At 38.5% G+C, this 19256-nt stretch overlaps 1 protein-coding gene across 1 annotated transcript in view; it reads right to left on the reverse strand.

The window, feature by feature from the left end:
• STAB2 (stabilin 2) overlaps positions 1-19256 on the reverse strand; it is a 218364-nt gene that overhangs the window by 58405 nt on the left and 140703 nt on the right. The window contains exons 43-50 of the mRNA XM_040344273.1: positions 16535-16608; positions 15560-15631; positions 14782-14901; positions 13286-13333; positions 10330-10413; positions 10089-10235; positions 8260-8394; positions 5970-6029 (exon numbers count right to left, since the gene is read on the reverse strand). Coding sequence (XP_040200207.1) covers positions 5970-6029; positions 8260-8394; positions 10089-10235; positions 10330-10413; positions 13286-13333; positions 14782-14901; positions 15560-15631; positions 16535-16608 — 740 coding nt within the window. The remainder of the gene's footprint in view (positions 1-5969; positions 6030-8259; positions 8395-10088; positions 10236-10329; positions 10414-13285; positions 13334-14781; positions 14902-15559; positions 15632-16534; positions 16609-19256) is intronic.

Below are 19256 nucleotides of genomic sequence, written 5' to 3' on the forward strand. Positions count from 1 at the left end.
GGTCATACTCTGGAAAGTGAATAGTCTGATATCTGAAACAAAGATAAAGTGAAAAAATTTCCCCTGGAATCTTGGAATTGGCAGTCACGGTTACATGCTTGATTTACTTATCGTTGTGGTAAGCAGTTAGGATTTAACGGTGGAGGACTTTTCTATCTGCTATACAGATTCACTGGATAAGTTTGGATACCTTTTCACATACTCGGAGAACTTTCTGTCATCCTGATTTTCCCTGAGATACATCCATTCATATGGACTTTGCACCCTCACTTGATCATTTCACATTGCACTAGTGTTTTGTGTGCAATATATTCTTTATAATCTGATTGTTATATCGATTTCTCACATCACATTGCAGCGCAGCTTTTATTATTATTACTTGCAATTTATGTTTATCTGACATTTTGAGCAGCAGCAGCTTTTTTGTTTCACATTTTTTATTTTTATTATTTTTTATTTTTATTTTATTTTTATTCATTTTATTTTTATTTAATATTTTTTTTCACTGTTTTTGAACCAATTCAAGTGGTTTCTCACTATATTAGATTGTTTAGACCTGCGCAGTATTTATTTTTATACACATTTTGCCACAGATACCAATTTACAGCAGCGGTCATATTTTATTTATTCACTTAAATCACCTTGAACAGGGTGGGAATATTCATATTATCATAATATTTAATTCCCACACTCACTCACATTGTTTGTATATAGCAATTTAGCACAAAATGGATGTATTTGAATACAGGGCTGCTAAAATTGTCAACACTGAAGATGTTTTCAAAATGTATGATGACAATGAGAGTGATATGAAGGGTCTTTTTATCAGACTCAAAAATCTTACCATTACTGAAATACACACTCAGTGGGATATAGCGTTTTTAAACACCTATATCAAACTCAACATGGTCCCCAGAAGTCTGAGGTGGCAGGTGAGCCCTCAGAATGGCGACCATGAGTTACAAGAATGGTTTAGGTATTTTAATGAAGCAGGAATTAGTTTTTTACGCTTTTTAGTAACCAAAAAAAACACTAAATTAGAAAAATTGGATAACGAGATAAAAGCACTTAAAGAAACCTTAGCATCAAGCAAAGAGAGTGATGAGTATAAACAACGATCCTCTCATCTTTTGGTGATCCTCGACAAAGAAGAAAAAGAACAAAAAATTAAAAAAAGAAAAAAATATAATAGGGATTTCGGAGATTACCAGGCCAGCTTGGTCTTCGATTGGCAAAAGAAATTGGCGGCTGAACAGCAAAATGAGGCCAACTCAAGAATGGAAGCCATTGTACAGGGAGATAATAGCCCAGTGAAAACAGTAATTCACTTACAACATCCTGTGCCTGTAGGGGATCAGATAAAGACCCCTAAACCCTCTAAAAAAGGAGGAAAGAGGCTGAGAAAGGCTAATAATCATTCACCTAATAGGACATCAGGTACCTCAAAAAGCCATCCACAGATCAAAACCTCTGGTTGGAATAAACCCTCACATGATAATTATGGAGCTAATCTAGATCGGAATAACGGTCCCCAGGACTATCATCATTATAGGGATTCCCCTAGAAGAGAAAGGGATCTTGGAAGAGGCCAAGGTAACTACTACAAACATGGTCCATCATGGGATCAGAGATCTTATCAAGATCCTCGCTACTATGTAGAAAGACCAAGGGAGGACCTTGACTATGACAGCGATTTTGATACCAAAAATCGCTTTTATCCACTAAAGGACCGTGAGGGTCCCAGTATTAGTGGACCGGTCGATTATGAACAGGCGAGACAGATTCATGAATTATATCGCCTTGGACCCTCAAGGGATTTCCCTTTAGGCCAATGGGAAAAGAATGTAGGTGAACATTGGGGTTTTCCCAAGCCAAACAAAGGAACAAAAAGACCGGTGGAAGGAAAAGAGGGAGCAGAGGGGGGAGGAGAACAAATCCCAAAAAAATCGAGAACTTAAAAGAGGATGGTATTTTTAATATTAGCTCCCATGTTCTAACCCAGCCAGAAATTGCATTATTAAACAAAGGACTTAAATTTGCCCCCCCGAGGAAACTTAACAAGTTTCAAACCTATATGGATGTTCATCAATACATTCGCAAAGTTAACATCAAACGTTACTTTGCTGATTTACCATCCAGAGATACAGCTGTGAGTGAATCAACTGTACTACACTCGGGTCTTGCTAATGCATCCACTTGGAACCCCCCTGGTACTTTGGCTCCTTCATTGCGAGTCTTTAGAGATGTAGTGCTTAGAGACTTGGAAAAAATTAAAGTGTCTGGCCATAAGATGGACCATAACCTAGAAACAGGCTTGGACAGCTTATGTACAAATAAGGATCTCGTTATACGTCCAGCGGACAAAGGAGGGGGTATAGTAGTTATGGATCGGACCTTTTATATTGATGGAATCAAAACAATAGTTAATGATAGAGATACTTATGTTCCTTTACCGGGAAATCCGATCATCCAATATAAAGAGACATTGGAGACATTGATCCAGAAGGGTTCCCAACTGGGGATACTCAATGATAAAGAACAACTGTTTTTGGTTCCAAAGGCCCCAAGGGTTCCGATTTTATACAGCTTGCCCAAAATGCATAAGAGTCTAACTTGCCCCCCTGGACGCCCAATCATCAGTGGCATAGATTCGATCACATCCAGGGTGGGCAAGTATATCGACTATTACCTTCAGCCTCTGGTTCAGAAGATGCCATCGCACCTTAAGGACTCTAAACAGGTCATTAATATGCTGTCATCACTAAGGGCTGACCATGGGGTATGGATGGTAACAGCAGATGTTCAATCTCTGTATACCATCATCCCCCACAAATTGGGCTTAGAAGCTGTTAGATACTATTTGGATCTCTCTTCTGACCTACTACCACCACAGAAGGATTTCCTCATGGAACTATTGGAATATGCTGCTGGTCAGAATTATTTCTGGTTTGACCATAACTATTATAAACAGGTTCGTGGAGTTGCCATGGGCGCGAAATACGCGCCTAGTTTGGCCAATCTGTTTATGGCCAAATGGGAGGAGGACGTCATCTACCTGGATCCCCATCCCCACATTAAATTGTGGGCCAGGTATATAGATGACGTCCTCCTCCTATGGACAGGCAGCAAACCACAATTGGATTCCTTTATGTCCTCGCTCAATGTCAACGAGCGAGGTATATGTCTGTCATTTGAAGCCAGTCAGGAGTCTATTGACTTTCTTGATCTGACCATTATGAAGGAGAATGACTCATTTTTGACAAAAACTTACTTCAAAAAGACAGACAGGAATGCATTTATTCCAATAGGAAGTTGTCACCACGATAACTGGCTAAATTCTGTCCCCAAAAGCCAATTCATTAGGATGAGGAGAAACTGTTCTACCCTGAAAGATTACGAAACTCAAGCTGGGACACTTAAAGTCAGGCTACTGGAGAAGGGATATGACCCTTTAATCTTGGATAATACCTTTAAGGAAGTTGCTGCATTGGATAGGAATGTACTGTTGACCTCTGGTACCAAATCTGGTGGGGACAGACCCATAGTGCCATTTGTCACTACCTATTCCAACCAACATTATGCCATAAAAAAACTGATTAAGAAACATTGGCACCTGCTGTCCAATGATAGGATCATAAGTACCTTCTTACCAACAAACCCTCAAGTAATTTTCAGAGGTGTACCCTCACTACGGGACAAAATAGCTCCTAATGTGGTTGACCCTCCTACGAAAAAGGTATCTTTCTTTCAACGAGACATCAAGGGCTATCACCAATGTAGAAATTGTACAGTGTGTAAGATAAATAAGATAAAATCTAAGAAAACGTTATCCTTTATCTCTACAAGCACTCTGAAAGAACATAAGATAGAGCCTTTTATTACGTGCAGTACAACTGGTGTCGTATATCTTCTAGAATGCCCGTGTGGGTTACAGTATATTGGCAGGACCAAAAGACCAATGAATGTCAGATTAGGTGAACATATCACCAATATCAGGTCTGGATTCCCAAAACATTCTGTGTCCAATCATTACGACCAATTTCATGATCGAAACCCAGAAGGCACTCTCTTCATTGGGATTGATAAATTTGATCCCCATTGGAGAGGCAATTCATTAGTAAGAGAATTATCCAGGCTAGAAATGGCCTGGATATATAGAGTCCGCACATATGTTCCCTTCGGACTTAATATAGACACCGATGTTAATGCCTTCATAGATAATAGTTAATTTTATGTTCTTGCTACCAAAAATGTATCCTTCTTGTACACCAGCTCTGACTTTTGGTTTATCTGGGCTTTTTTCTTTTTTCTATATTCAATTCAATTTTTCTTTTTGGCCTTTTTTTTTGCTTTTTGGTTAATTTAATATAAATTTTTTTACTAATATTAATATCCATCAACGATATAGATATATCCCGAGCCACTTTTGGCTCATATGAGTGGTTGCTAAATTGGAGTTTGACATCTGTCGCAGATGTCATGTTTTATATTTGCATTACTTATCCTCTAGTTGTGATTTGGGTCCCTTTTTTTGTTGTGGCCACAGGAGGGCAGTCTAACCAACTTACTCTTGTTGACAATTAATCATAGCACAAATCTAGATAGAAGTGTTTTAATTAATTTTAACTTTTATTATATTTTTTCTATGGTTACAAAACCTATTGGCACTTGCAACCAGTGCTTACAAATATATTTTTTCTTTTTTCAGGATATTGTGATATGTGAGATAGTTTTCATTACATAATTTCTCACATTCACTAAACCTGTTTATCATTTTTAATCGTTCGTTTTAAATTATATTGTCTAAAGCGTATGAATTATTGATTTAGATTGTACGTTTTATTCTATACATACATCCCCGCTTTTGAGTTTTTTTGCCTGCATTACTATTCATTGGTGGCAGGGATCCCAATTCAAACATGGCGGTTTGCGCCCGCGATCTCCAAGGTTCAGAGCTGGGCGGTCCCGGATGTTGTTATTGCTTTTAAAAGAGTGGCGAGTCAGCACGCCGCTTGTGCCCCTGGAAGAAGTCATTGTTGTGACGAAACGGCGTAGGGAGGAGCGGCGTGCTGACGTCACTACGAATTGTACTGCGCAGTCTACCCGGAAGGACGAGCGGACAGTTAAGCCGGCCGGCTATTACTACACACGCACTGTTTTTACTGCATAACTGTAAGTGCAACACTTTTACTAATAAACGAATTTTATTACGGTATCACGCTATGTCAGCCTTTTCTCTTTTGGGTCATACTCTGGAAAGTGAATAGTCTGATATCTGAAACAAAGATAAAGTGAAAAAATTTCCCCTGGAATCTTGGAATTGGCAGTCACGGTTACATGCTTGATTTACTTATCGTTGTGGTAAGCAGTTAGGATTTAACGGTGGAGGACTTTTCTATCTGCTATACAGATTCACTGGATAAGTTTGGATACCTTTTCACATACTCGGAGAACTTTCTGTCATCCTGATTTTCCCTGAGATACATCCATTCATATGGACTTTGCACCCTCACTTGATCATTTCACATTGCACTAGTGTTTTGTGTGCAATATATTCTTTATAATCTGATTGTTATATCGATTTCTCACATCACATTGCAGCGCAGCTTTTATTATTATTACTTGCAATTTATGTTTATCTGACATTTTGAGCAGCAGCAGCTTTTTTGTTTCACATTTTTTATTTTTATTATTTTTTATTTTTATTTTATTTTTATTCATTTTATTTTTATTTAATATTTTTTTTCACTGTTTTTGAACCAATTCAAGTGGTTTCTCACTATATTAGATTGTTTAGACCTGCGCAGTATTTATTTTTATACACATTTTGTTCAACAGATGACCTATCTGAAAAAAATTGTTAATCTTACACAGAGATAATGAGATCCAACACAAATTCTCACATTTCCATTGATATGCTCTTAAATATAATCTGAACGTGTATAACAGAAAAGTAGTAAATATTGTACCTGTAGTAATTTAAAGATTGTATTGTAGCCATTAGATTCTGCAACATTTTTGAGGATATCCTGAAAAGAAGATCAAAATGATAAATAAAATTGTATAAGTGAACATCTACAATACACAGTGCCTTGAAAAATTATTTATACCCCTTGAAATGTTCCACATTTTTTCATGTTACAACCTAAAACATAAATGTATTTTATTGGAGTTTTATGTGATAGACCAACACAAAGTAGCAGATAATTGTGAAGTGGAAGGAAAATTAGAAATGGTTTTCAATTTTCTTTACAAATAAATATTTGAAAAGTGTGGCGTGCATTTGTATTCTGCCCCCTTTACTCTGATACCCCTAACTGTAATCTAGTGGAATCAATTGTCGTCAGAACCTAATTAGTAAATAGAGTCTACCTGTGTGCTATTGTAATTTCAGTATAAATACAGCTATTATGTGACACCCTCAGGCCCCGTACACACGACCAAGTTTCTCGGCAGAATTCAGCCAGAAACTCGATCGGAGCTGAATTCTGCCGAGAAACCCGGCGTGTGTACACTTTCGGCCGAGGAAGCCGACGAGTTCCTCGTCGAGCCAAATAGAGATTATGTTCTCTATTTCCTCGTTGTTCAATGAGGAAAGTTGGCTCGCCGAGATCCTCGGCGGCTTCACACAGAACTCGACGAGCAAAACGATGAGTTTTGCCCGTCGAGTTCCTCGGACGTGTGTATGGGGCCTTAGAGGTTTTTTAGAAGACCTTAGTGAACAAACAGCATTCATGAAGGCCAAGGAACACACCAGACAGGTCAGGGATAAAGTTGTGGAGAAGTTTAAAACAGGGTTAGGTCATATAAAAATATCCCAAGCTTTGAACATCTCATAGAGCACTGTTCAATCCATCATCCAAAAAATGGAAAGAGTATGGCATGACTGCAAACCTACCAAGACATGGCCGTCCACCTAAACTGACAGGCCGGGCAAGGAGAGCATTAATCAGAGAAGCAGCCAAGAGGCTCATGGTAACTCTGAAGGAGCTACAGAGATCCACAGCTCAGGTAGGAGAATCTGTCTATAGGACAACTATTAGTCATGCACTCCACAAATCTGGCCTTTATGGAAAAGTGGAAAGAAGAAAGCCATTGTTGAAAGAAAGCCATAAGAAATCTGGTTTGCAGTTTGTGAGAAGCCATGTGGGGGACACAGAAAACATGTGAAAGAAGGTGCTCTGGTCAGATAAAACCAAAATTTAACTTTTTGGTCTAAAGGCAAAACTCTATGTGTGGCGGAAAACTAACACCACACATCACCCTGAACACACCATCTCCACCGTGAAACATGGTGGTGGCAGAATCATGTTGTGTGGCTGCTTTTCTTCAGCAGGGACAGGGAAGCTGGTCAGAGTGGATAAAAAGATGAATGAAGGGCAATCTTAGAAGAAAATACATGAATACAGGGCAGTCGCAGAAGAAAACCTGTTAGGCCTTGTACACGTGACCGAGAATCTTGTCATAAAAGAAACATTGTTTTCCTCGACGAGGTTCTTGTCATGCTTGACGAGAATCTTCGTGTGTGTACGGGCCATAAGAAAGGATTACTGTTTACTTCCTGTTGTCAATATAGAACAGGAAATTGTCCAAATGGGACATAGATAACAACTGACCTGGGGTTTTCCTTTTACCATTTCCCACTCTAGTGCATTGTATTATTAAATGATAAACCAGTCAGATGGAAGTCTTCCAAATGCTATATAGAAATCATAGCATGGCAAGTTTTATACTTCCACATACAATCCTAGACTAGGTTTCCAAAAAAAGTTCTGTGAAACATTTTTCATAATGAATTGTAGCATGAGATTTGTTTTTTGAGTTGTATTTCTTCTTTGACACATGGCTTCACATATGTATTCTTTACCAATCAGCTTCCATTTTTTTTGTCAAACCTTAATTGAACTAACTGAAGTCAGAAGCTGATTGGCCACCATGCAGAGCTGCATCAGATTTTGGACACTCCAGGTTTAGCAAATTAACTGGTTGAATTAATATTAAGGTTCACGAAACATTAAAACAGTCTGCCTTAGATGGGTACAGAGCTAGTATTTTTGAGAATGAGGTCCACACTTTTTGGTTTTCACCTACAGTATTTTTCAAGTTACAAAAACTGGTTTGTGTGCTGATTGAATGACTGTGTTGAAATTCACAGTGGATAAGCTAAGTTCTGCCCATGAATCCGCCTTATTTAGATACTTGGGGCATCAGTTCATTCACTGCAACCTATGTCTACAGCAATAAAATGTTAGTGCTTACATATGATGTGGTAGGTCTCTGTTGCATTTTCTTAGGAGCAAGAACTTTATCAATTAAGTGCACCACGCCATTATTTAGGACAATCATTTCTTCCCCTGATGCTAATTTGGCATCTCCATTCAGGACTAAAGTATTCTGAAACAGAAAAGAACAACGATCTTCTGAGCAGAAGAACCATACCCATTACTTGAACACAAACATTAATCATTAAATAAATAAAAAAAGTATACATGTGTTCTAAAGAGGACCAATCTTGCAAAATATTAAAACATACCTTTAAAATTGCAGGAAAAGTAAAAGCTCCTCATTTAAAATGATACAGTGTCTTTAAATTACATAGCACAAAGACTTAAAGGAGTAGCAGCCGCCCCAGAACCCCTTAATTACTTACCTGAGCCCCATCTCTCTCCAGCGATGTCCACGAATGTCTAAGCCGTCCGAGACACTCCTCCTAATTGGCTAAGACACAGCAGTGGCGCCATTGGCTGTCAATCAAAGTCAGTCAGCCAATCATGGACGGAGGGGGCGGGACCATTAAGGACTCTGTGTCTGAATGGACACAAGGAGCTGTGACTCGGCTCCAGTGCCCACATAGGAAGCTGCTATCTGTGTGGGTACTAGATAGGAGGGAGGGGCCAGGAACAGCAAAAAGGGATCCAAGAAGAGGAGGACTTGGGCTGCTCTGTGCAAAACCCACACAGAGGAGTTAAGTATAACATGTTTTTTTTTTTTTTTTTAATCGAGTCTTTACAATGACTTTAAGGCTTCATGTACACTGCTGCTGGTAAACGGATGTTTAGGAGCAGTTGGGTATTTTTTTTAAGCTGCCCCTGAACCCTTCTTTGTTATCTTATCAGTACATGTACACAGGGTCGTTTATAGTTGTGGCTAGGCAGTTGAGTTTAGAAGCATTTTTTGGAAAGCGCAAAAATGCATTCAGGACAGATGTTCAGAGGCATTTGAAATGCCAAATGCCTGTAACAGCTTTTAAATGCAGTAACTCGCATTTAGCCGCGTTTCGTCTACAGGCGTTTTTAATTTAGATACATTTATGACTATTTAAAAAAAAAAAGCCTCTAAACGTGGCATGTAAATGCAGAAAAACAGATGTTTTTAAACGTGGGTTACTATCTGTCAAGTTAAATCGTTCGGGGGGGGGGGGGGGGGGTTTAAAATGTCCTGTTTTATTAAGTGTATTAAGTGTATGTAAACCCAAAATGTTAACTCTGATATATACATGCTCCCTTGCCATGCTCTTTTCTTAATTGTGCCCTTATTGTTTACTATTTCACCTGGTGATCCAGAAATAATCTTCTCCAGGACTTCCTGACAACAAGGGCCTAATGCTGCCCTAGGCATACCTGAGTGATAATGCCCTTTGGTTCAAGCTCTGTCACTTGTGTCGTGTAATTATTTAAACAAAAAATTATTTTGGAAAATGCTACTGGAAGGAGACACTGTTGGTTTATATGCAGAGTAACTTTTCAACTACACAGACCACCAATTCGTTTCTTGAACTACAATGAGCCTTCTGTACCCCACTTACCCCTACAGTTCGCTTCACAAATTTCGCCACAAATGGGCGAAGCTAGCCAAAGAAAGAAAACAAAATATGGAAACAGTTTTCACAATTTGAAAATTTTTAGGCATCACTGGTCCTATAATTGCCATTATGGTAAATACAGCCCTGGGAATAATGTTTGCTGCTAGGGTTTCATAGCAGGAATATTGTTATCACTCAAAGCATGCTCCTAATCAGAACTACAAGCTGACATATGAAGGTGCATAATTCAGTCCTAAGTCACACATGGAGACCAGCACACCATTACCTGGGAAGATGCTACTGTTACTTTTTCACCCTGCAGGGAAGTAAATGATGTCATTGTTGAGAGGTCTTCCTTGGTGAGCTGGGCACAAGACAAAATGTGATACAAAAGAACTTGCTCCATCATCCCTTTACTAGTCCACTCGTTAGTCTGTACAGTAAACAAAATACCAAATTTATAGCATCATACCATCATAAATATGCAGATATATTTTTTATATGCTGAAAATTTTATAAAATTTTACCCGTGGATCATTCTTCAAAGCATCATTGGTGGGAACAAACACAGTGAAAGGGCCAGTTGTTGAAAGCTCGTTAAGAACATTTGCCTAGACGATAAATGACAACATGTTTCAATGTACAGATATAAAAAAAAATCATACAAATGCATATATCCCTGAAATAGATTTTTTTCTGCTTTCTTACATGGCAAGACAGTCCTCCGAGTTTGATTTACAAGACATATTGGGGTTGATTTACTAAAGGTAAATATATTTACTCTGCAAGGAAATTTTATCTTACAAGGGTTTTTTCCCCCATAGTTTACAAAGAATAAAAAAACGATTTTTGCTTGCGCATGATTGGATGATGGATATCAGCAAAGCTTCACCTTATTCGCTAAGGGAAAATCCCCATGCAAAGTCAACAGCCTATGTGTTTATGATGGGGGAAGATAATTTATACTGCGTGACAAGCAAAAACAGCTTGTGAGGAAATATAATAATTAACATGTGCAAATGCGGTACATCAAAAACTGTGCTTGTGTGTATAAATCTTATACAATGTTGTAAAGTAGCAACCACACTATGAGATGTTTATCATAGTCAAGATGTCAAAGTGTCTTGTGTGACAGAAGACATCACATATGATGAAACACGCAGGTAACAGCTACATGCTGACATCACCACGTTACAGGAAGTGACCGAAAGTGTCTCTATGTGGCAGCCGGAATGTTTTTTTTTTTATACTGCATAACACAATTTCCATGTCTGTAAGTGGGATTTAAGCTTGAATAAACACAGTTTATGGGATTTTACACTATGTGGAGCGTCTGAAAATGTACTTCTCTTTAAGCGTATATGTTGATGTAGGAGTTATAGTGGGATCTATAGGAGCTTTACCTTCTCTGGCCAATATTTGAACTTGGTGAAGAGTGTGAGAAACGTGTCTTGCAGGGGCACCATATGTTTTACACCATACTGTATGTGGTTTATGACTTCTCTATAATAAAAGGGTCATGAAGAATTGGTAAGCCTGTGTCTGTGGCCATTTGGAGGAGGTGAATCTACTTGAACACAGTTCAAGGCCTTTATGATGGAACATCATTTTATCTACTAAAACTGGAGTGTGCAAAATATGGTGCAAAATCCAGCCAGCTTCCAGGTTTTATTGTCAAAGCTTAAAGTCGAGGTTCACCCGGAACTAAAATTTTTTAACCTTAGATTCCTGCTCATTTTGTCTAGGGGAATCGGCTAGTTGTTTTAAAATCGAAGCTGTACTTACCGTTGTAGAGAGCGATCTTCTCCGCCGCTTCCGGGTATGGGCTGCGGGACTGGGCGTTCCTATTTTGATTGACAGTCTTCCGACAGGCTTCTGACGGTCGCATCCATCGCGTCACGATTTTCCGAAAGTAGCCGAACGTCACGCACCGACGTTCGGCTTCTTTCGGCTACTGGTGACGCGATGGATGCGACCATCGGAAGCCTGTCGGAAGACTGTCAATCAAAATAGGAACGCCCACTCCCGAAGACCATACCCAGAAGCGGCGGAGAAGATCGCTCTCTACAACGGTAAGTACAGCTTCAATTTTAAAACAACTAGCCGATTCCCCTAGACAAAATGAGCATCAATCTAAGGGTAAACATTTTTTTTATGGGTGAACTCCCGCTTTAACTGAATAAGCTGAAGTTAGAAACTGATTGGCTACAATGAACAGCTGCACCAGATTCTGAGTGCTCCGATTTTAGTAAATCTCCCCTTTCCCCTTTGATTGCAATTTTCTTCACAGTGAAGGCTTTTCAATATAAATTGGAACTTTATTTTTTTACTTTTACGATATGTTTTATGTTTTAGCACAACACAACTGGTTCAACATCAGATTCCTTTCACACTGGGGTGGTTTTCAAGCGTTTTAGCGCTAGAAATATCCTCTGCTAAGCATCTGAAAACCGCCTCCCAAATACTGCTTTGTGACTTTTCACACTCAGGCGGTCCGCTTGCGGGACGTTACCAAAAGTCCTGCAAGCAGCATTTTTGGGTGGGTTGGGAGCGATGTATATAGTGCTCCCAAAATGCCCTGCCCATTGCCTTAAAAGCGATTTGAAAGCGCCGCAAAACAGGAGTTTTTAAACTTTCTTTGGGGTTAAAACAGCCCCGTTAGTGGCCTAAAAGCACCGCAAAAGAGCCGCTAAAGCCTAGATGAGTGGCTCTTTAGTGCTAACGGCGGGTGCTGTCAATGTGAAAGGGGTCTAAATGATAGGAGAAAGTTTAGCATAGAAGGATGAAATAACCATAATCATTGCATTAGAAAAAGATTAGAAGGAACTTCTTCTGCTCTAATGTAACATCACACCAACCTACTCATACTTACAAAAATCACCATGTTAAGTAACCTTGCCATTAAAACCTGTATTGCAAGCATCTTGTAACTGTGGACAATAATACTGAGCATTGTTCTGTGTACATAAAACATCTTCTAATCTTCATGTCTGTGACTAATGTGAACTCTTTCTTTTTGATCACAGGAAAAACTATGCAGAGTAAGATCTTAATATCGTATTTTAAAGTATATCTAAAGCCAAAACGTATTATTAATTTGGACAGAGTACGGAGTGGTTAAACCCCCTGCCAGTTTTTGTTGCCCTCTCTGTCCAAATGTGGAGATCTCCCATCATTTTCCATTCTGTGAAGACAACAGGAATTTAGAAGGAGTTTCTTCAAAGTGAGGGACATTCCCTCTTAAACAGTTATCACTAGAACTAGAACAACAGTTCCCATTGGAAGATTTTTCCTCTATTGCTGTTGTGGTCACAATGCAAGATTTAGAATTGTCCCAGCAACAATGGTTTCTAGGACAAATAAAGAGTGTAAATCTCAGGCAGCTAAAAAAAATAAAAAAAATAAGACGGGTTCAAACCCCTCACCACACCATAACGAAAAGTCACACCTTAATGAATACTTAGCTAATGTTCAATTCAATACCTGCAGTAAATAGAAAAAATTGGATGTGTTGGTGTTTTTCCGCAGTTCCTAAAAGAAAAATATAGATTAATTAATCTATTTACATTCTACGCAGTCATAACAGGAACACTAACAATATGTAATTACATAGAATGCAGCGGCTCACAGTGCATCTCCATTCACCGTTTCAGGTCCTATTTTGAATTTGGACCTGAAACAGACCAAAAGACGCACAGGACTCCTGTGCATTTCGCACTGGAGCTCCTGCGGAGATGTGTGAACCAGCTCAACAGAGAGCTGGTCACAATCTCCTGCTATGCGAATTGGATTTGGTGAAATCTGCATCCAATTCGCATAGGTGTGAACCTAGCCTTATTGTGAACTACAATGTTGAGCATTTACTTGCTGTGGTGATGGAAGGGATGGGAGAGCTTATAATTTGCATCAAAGCCCAGACATCTTTTTCTTCTAAACAGTGGCATCGCTAGGGGGGTGCGAGGGGTAACACCCAGGACCGCATTTAACATGGGGTAAAGGTCGCACCAGTGGCAGAACTCCCAGCACATCTATGTCCCGCCTGCCAAAATGATTGGTTACTGGGCCCACCTAGTAACCAATCAGGTTCACGGAGGCCCCCGGTAAGGTAGGTAGGTAGGCAGGTAAGGCACTAAGTTGATTTAATTGCCACCTTAATCAGCCCCAGAACCTGTGTAATTAATATTTGTTCAGTTTTAAAGGGATTTTTAAAGGGATGAGGTAGCAATTCTAGTATATTTTCAAAATGCACTGCAAAACGCCCGTTACATATGCACTTTGTCACACATCCAGAAAACATCAAATGTGAATGCGACCTAATGCCTAATGCACTGCTAGTTTTTTTTTTCGTTCAACCCAGCAGGCTGAACAAAAACAACTGACACCTCAGTTAAGAGCCGCTGTACTAGAGAACAAAGTTAGTTCTCTCAGCCATTGGCTGAGAGTGCTGATCAGGAGATGGTCAGCAGACCTTTTTTGGTCATGCCCCTTCAGAAGCTGGCTGTAATATAGTCCAACAGGGTGGTATTCATGCCATGGCTGAGATGCTTTACTTCCCAGCTGCAGCATTTTTAACACAGGCTGCAGAGTTCGATAGTCGGCACCACCTGTCAACCTTCTCATTGAGTTCAATGGGGCCGCTCTGCACCTTGAAGCCAAATATTGGGCTCACAGTTGCAATGCGGTCTCGCAATTTGAAATTGCCATTCAGCAATTGAAAAAAGTAAAAAAAACAAAAAAACAACAGGTTTCAGGAGACGGCAGTAGCGAGGCTATAATTTCTGCCATGGCTGCAAAGCATGCCATTGCGACCATGGCACTTTAGCGATTTGTTATTTTCGGGGGGCTGACAGGTAGGTTGTACGGGGCCCTGTGATTTCTAACAGCAGCCCAGGTGCCACATAGTTACCCCCCTGTATTCCTTTGTCAGCTTTCAAAAGATTTTTTATAAAATTGATACGCTAGTGTTGAAGATTACATACCTCATAGATGTTGCCCTTGCAGATAATTCCATCTCCAATGTAACTAGATTTGCATGTGCAAGTTCTTTCTGCTGGACCAGTATGGTTACATGTAGCATACTCACTACAACCACCATTTTTCTTTAAAAACAAAAAATAAAAAGATTTAGTATGAAATGTATAGAGAATGCAAAACATTTGACTGTATGTACTGAAATTATGAAAAATTAGCAGGTCATGAAACATTACTATAATCAGTATACACAAACATAAGTAGTGATGTGTTTTAAGAGCCGAGACTGGTCATTCGGCATCGCTCAAATAGTAGTTGTTGATGCTAATCAGACTGTTCTTGGGTTTCTGGAGAGCAAAAACCAAAATCAAATCTCTATTTCTATGGACTATATTACTATTTTTTAACCATTATATTTAAAAATAAGTGTCATAGCTTTTCCACAAAAAATAAGTATTTAGAATGTAAATTGCAAAAAATATGTGGGACAGCACAGTGCCTTAGTGGTTAGCACTTCTGCTTTGGAGCCCTAGGGTCTTTGGTTCGAATGCCAGCTAGGATACCCAGGGCCTGTATTTATGTGGGCTTTAGGCACTCCGGCTTCTTCTGACATGGTGGTAGATTAATTAACTCTTGTTAAAATCGACCTTGTAGGGTATGTATGCATGTGAAGTAAGGACCTTAGATTGTCAGCTTTGAGGGCGGGGACTGATATGAATGTACAATATGTAACTTGCTGGTGCTATATAAAATACCATTAATAATAATTATATAAAACATACTCACAGTTAAACATGGATTTATAGGCTTGCATTTTTGACCATCTCCATTATATCCTTGCAAGCAATTACAGACAGACTAAAAGAGAAAAAAAATCTGGTTTAAGCTTTGACAAAAAAAAACCTGGATGCTGATTGGTTTCTATTCAGAGCTGCACCAGATTTTACACTCCGTAATTTTAGTAAATCAGCCCCAGGGTGTCAGCAGGAGTGGAAATAAGAAAGAATTGCCACAGAGAGCAATGAAATCCCAATGAAGCTTTCCCCTCTCTATCTAAAGACCCGTACACACGATCGGATTTTCCAATGGGAATTGTACGATGGCAAGCTGTTGTTGGAAAATCCAAACGTTTGTATGCTCCATTGGACAAATTGTTGTCAAATTTTCCGCCAACAAATGTTGGATAGCATGCTTTTAAATTTTCTGACAACAAATGTGTGTTTTCGGATTATCCGATCGTGTGTACAGAAGTCCATTGGAAGAAAATCCAAAGTACAAACATGCATGCTCAGAAGCAATGCTAACCATAACACAGCATTAGCAGAAGTTGTCCAAAGGGTGGTGCTAAAGACCCGAAAAACCACATAGTTTTGTGTTTGTTGCCCGACAATTCTTTGCCGTTTGTATGCAAGACAAGTTCATTGCCAACTCACATCGGACAAAAGTCCTACCCTTTGTCCGCAGAAAATCCGATTGTCTGTACCAGGTTTAAGACTAACAAAAAACTATTCAGTTGGAACTGGGCTTTACATTGAGAACATATACAGAATATGACCAGTATGGAGAGCACTTAATATAAAATTAACAAAAGGGTATCAGAAAACAGCGCTTTTAGATGTAAGAGATTATATATGTATCTTAATTCTACATTCTATAAAAGTAGCATTCTTGTTTTGTTTTACCATTTGGTAACTGATAGTGGTGCCCTTAATACAAGTAAAACTTGTTTTGGTTTACAATATTTGAAAGTAATGTGTTTACCTGATTTGGACCAGTTTTGGTACATTCAGCATTTTGATCACATCCACCATTATTTAGCACACATGGATCAATCTCTAGGAAGACATAAGATAAAAGCAATTATCCCGCAAGACTAATTTAAAGAAATAAATATTGGCTATTGTGGGTACATTGATTAAAAACAAACCTTATTTCTGGCCTGGTTAACATCTGACTCATAGAATTATTTTGATTGCTTATTAACTACTAAGTACCCCACTTTTAAGTACACAATGTGGTTTATTTACTAAAGTTGGAAAGTGCAAAATCCGGCTCACTTCTGCATATAAACCAATGAGCTTCCAGGTTTAATTACCAGGCTTAATTGAACAAGCTGGGGTTAGAAGCTCATTGGTTTCTATGCAGAAGTGATCCTGATTTTGCACTTTCCAGCTTTAGTAAACAAACCCCATTGTGTGCTGAAAAGTGGGGTATGCTTGTACTTAGTTAACTACTGTACGTGAGAAGTATGTTAAAATTGAAAGCCCCCTTAAACCTTCCAAGACCTAAAGGAATGAGATAATTAATACTAAAATAGGTTAGTATTCTTGATTATATTTTTTGAAAGTGTAACTTAATTTGCTCCTCAAGGTTCGTTAAATAAATAGGCATAAAATAAAATCTTAACTTTGCAAGCTTTTGACTTCTTTGACTTGAACACTTTAAGAAGAAAATGGTTGTCTGCTGGGAGTGGCGACACCCACTAAATTTCTTCACATTAACACCCTTACCCTTCTTTTTTAGGTTTTACAAAAAAGAGGGTTCATTTTTACTTATATTGTACTATGAGGCCTCGTACACACGACCGAGAAACTCGACGGGCGAAACACATCGTTTTGCTTGTCGAGTTCCTTGTTAGGCTGTCGAGGATCTCGGCGAGCCAAATTTCTCCATTCCCGTCAAGGAAAAAGAAGACATGCTCTCTTTTTGGCTCGACGAGATCCTCGACAGTTTCCTTCTCGAAAAGTGTACACACGACCGGTTTCCTCTGCAAAAAAAAAAACAGCAAGTTTCTTGCTGGTTTTTGCCGAGAAACTCGGTCGTGTGTACGAGGCCTTATACAAATAACAAGTGGATTCTGAATTCTACCCAACTTTACCAACTATAATAGCTGCTGTATCAATATCATTAAATATCGTATATTGTGTATACAAAGTATTGCATATAACATTACAACGCTACCCTGATACCCGATACCCGAAACAATCTAAATACCTGCAATAAATATAACTATTATCATTGTGCAATGGAACAGAGACCCATGATATTGGGGGTGCTAAAAGGAGACTGTTTACTCCAGAGGAATTAAAGAACTGAACATTTCTGCTTACTGGGCATTAAAACACAGCAATGTTTGTCCTTCTTACTTATAAGGGGGGGGGGAAATAGTGTGTGAGTTTTGCCGCTGGGGTATATATCGGAAGTTGTGGAATTATCAGCACTTTATTGTGGAATCATCAGCACTTTATTACACTATAACTAGAAGTCTGTTCACTTGCAACAGATGTATGATATTTTAATGGACCTTGACACGCTGGAGGGACTTACAACTAGTCTGTTTTAATGAATGATATTATATGATTTTTTACTATTTATATGATAATCACTATTTACGGTATATTATATAACTTCGAGTAAAGACAGTCAAAATCCCAAATCCCTTATAAGCACTTGCTGTTATTACATTGTGGGGGTATTATGGTACGGCTGCTGTGGTTTTCTTTTGTTTATACATTCTATTGATTTTTTTTTTCATTTAGAGTTAAATTGATTGTTTTTGCACCATACTTATATAATCATTGTAAATGTATACTAGTATGTCCATAGCATGGAAGGATACTGTATGGTTTTAACTATTTCTAAGTTATTTATTCACACATTTTTTTTAAATTGTAATAGTTTTATTTTATACAAGTATTATTTGGAGTAAATGAGAAGCACTATAATTTTATACACAGTTACACACTGCATTGTAGCGTTATTACCCTATCATTCAGAAAATGTAATACATTACTGTATTGTTAAATTAAATTCAATTACATATTGAAGTTTAGGTTACATAGAACTTTATGTTAAAGCAAACTTTGCGGGTATCAAAAATGAGCTATCCAGCTTATAAATAGCTCTCTAATGTATGAACCAAAACTTCCAGCCTGTTCCCGCACACTCGATTTCCCCATTGGGCACCCTCATCTTATCTGTCACACAGCATATACTGTGGTAAAGCCAGGTTGTAAATCACAACATCCAGTACACCTCCCTTCTTCCAGTAATAGCCATTTATCGCTGCCACCTTCTGACAATGAAAGTCTGTGAGTTCTCCAACTCACTGAAAACAATGCACTCTCTATATTTAATACAATAACATAATATAGCAAAGCAAACTTGTAAAAATATGAAAGTCATATAAAAATCAATTTAAGGTAAACACTGCTCTAATGACTCAAAATATAATCTCACTGAAAATACACAACAATTTTCCTTGGACTAAGGAAGTCTGGAGTTTGGTGTTGGCTTCATATATACAGTATACACACACTGTACTCTATATGTATAAAAGGTAAAGACTCTCAAAGCGGAGGTCCACCCTAAAAAACATTTATACATTAAAAATGTATTTTAAATAAATAAAAAAACATAGAAAAAAATATATTTTTAATTACCAGAAACCCCTGTTGCTATGCAGTCTTCCTAATCTGCCCCT

Source organism: Rana temporaria, chromosome 3 (assembly GCF_905171775.1).
Source record: "Rana temporaria chromosome 3, aRanTem1.1, whole genome shotgun sequence".
In the NCBI taxonomy this organism is placed as follows: domain Eukaryota; kingdom Metazoa; phylum Chordata; class Amphibia; order Anura; family Ranidae; genus Rana; species Rana temporaria.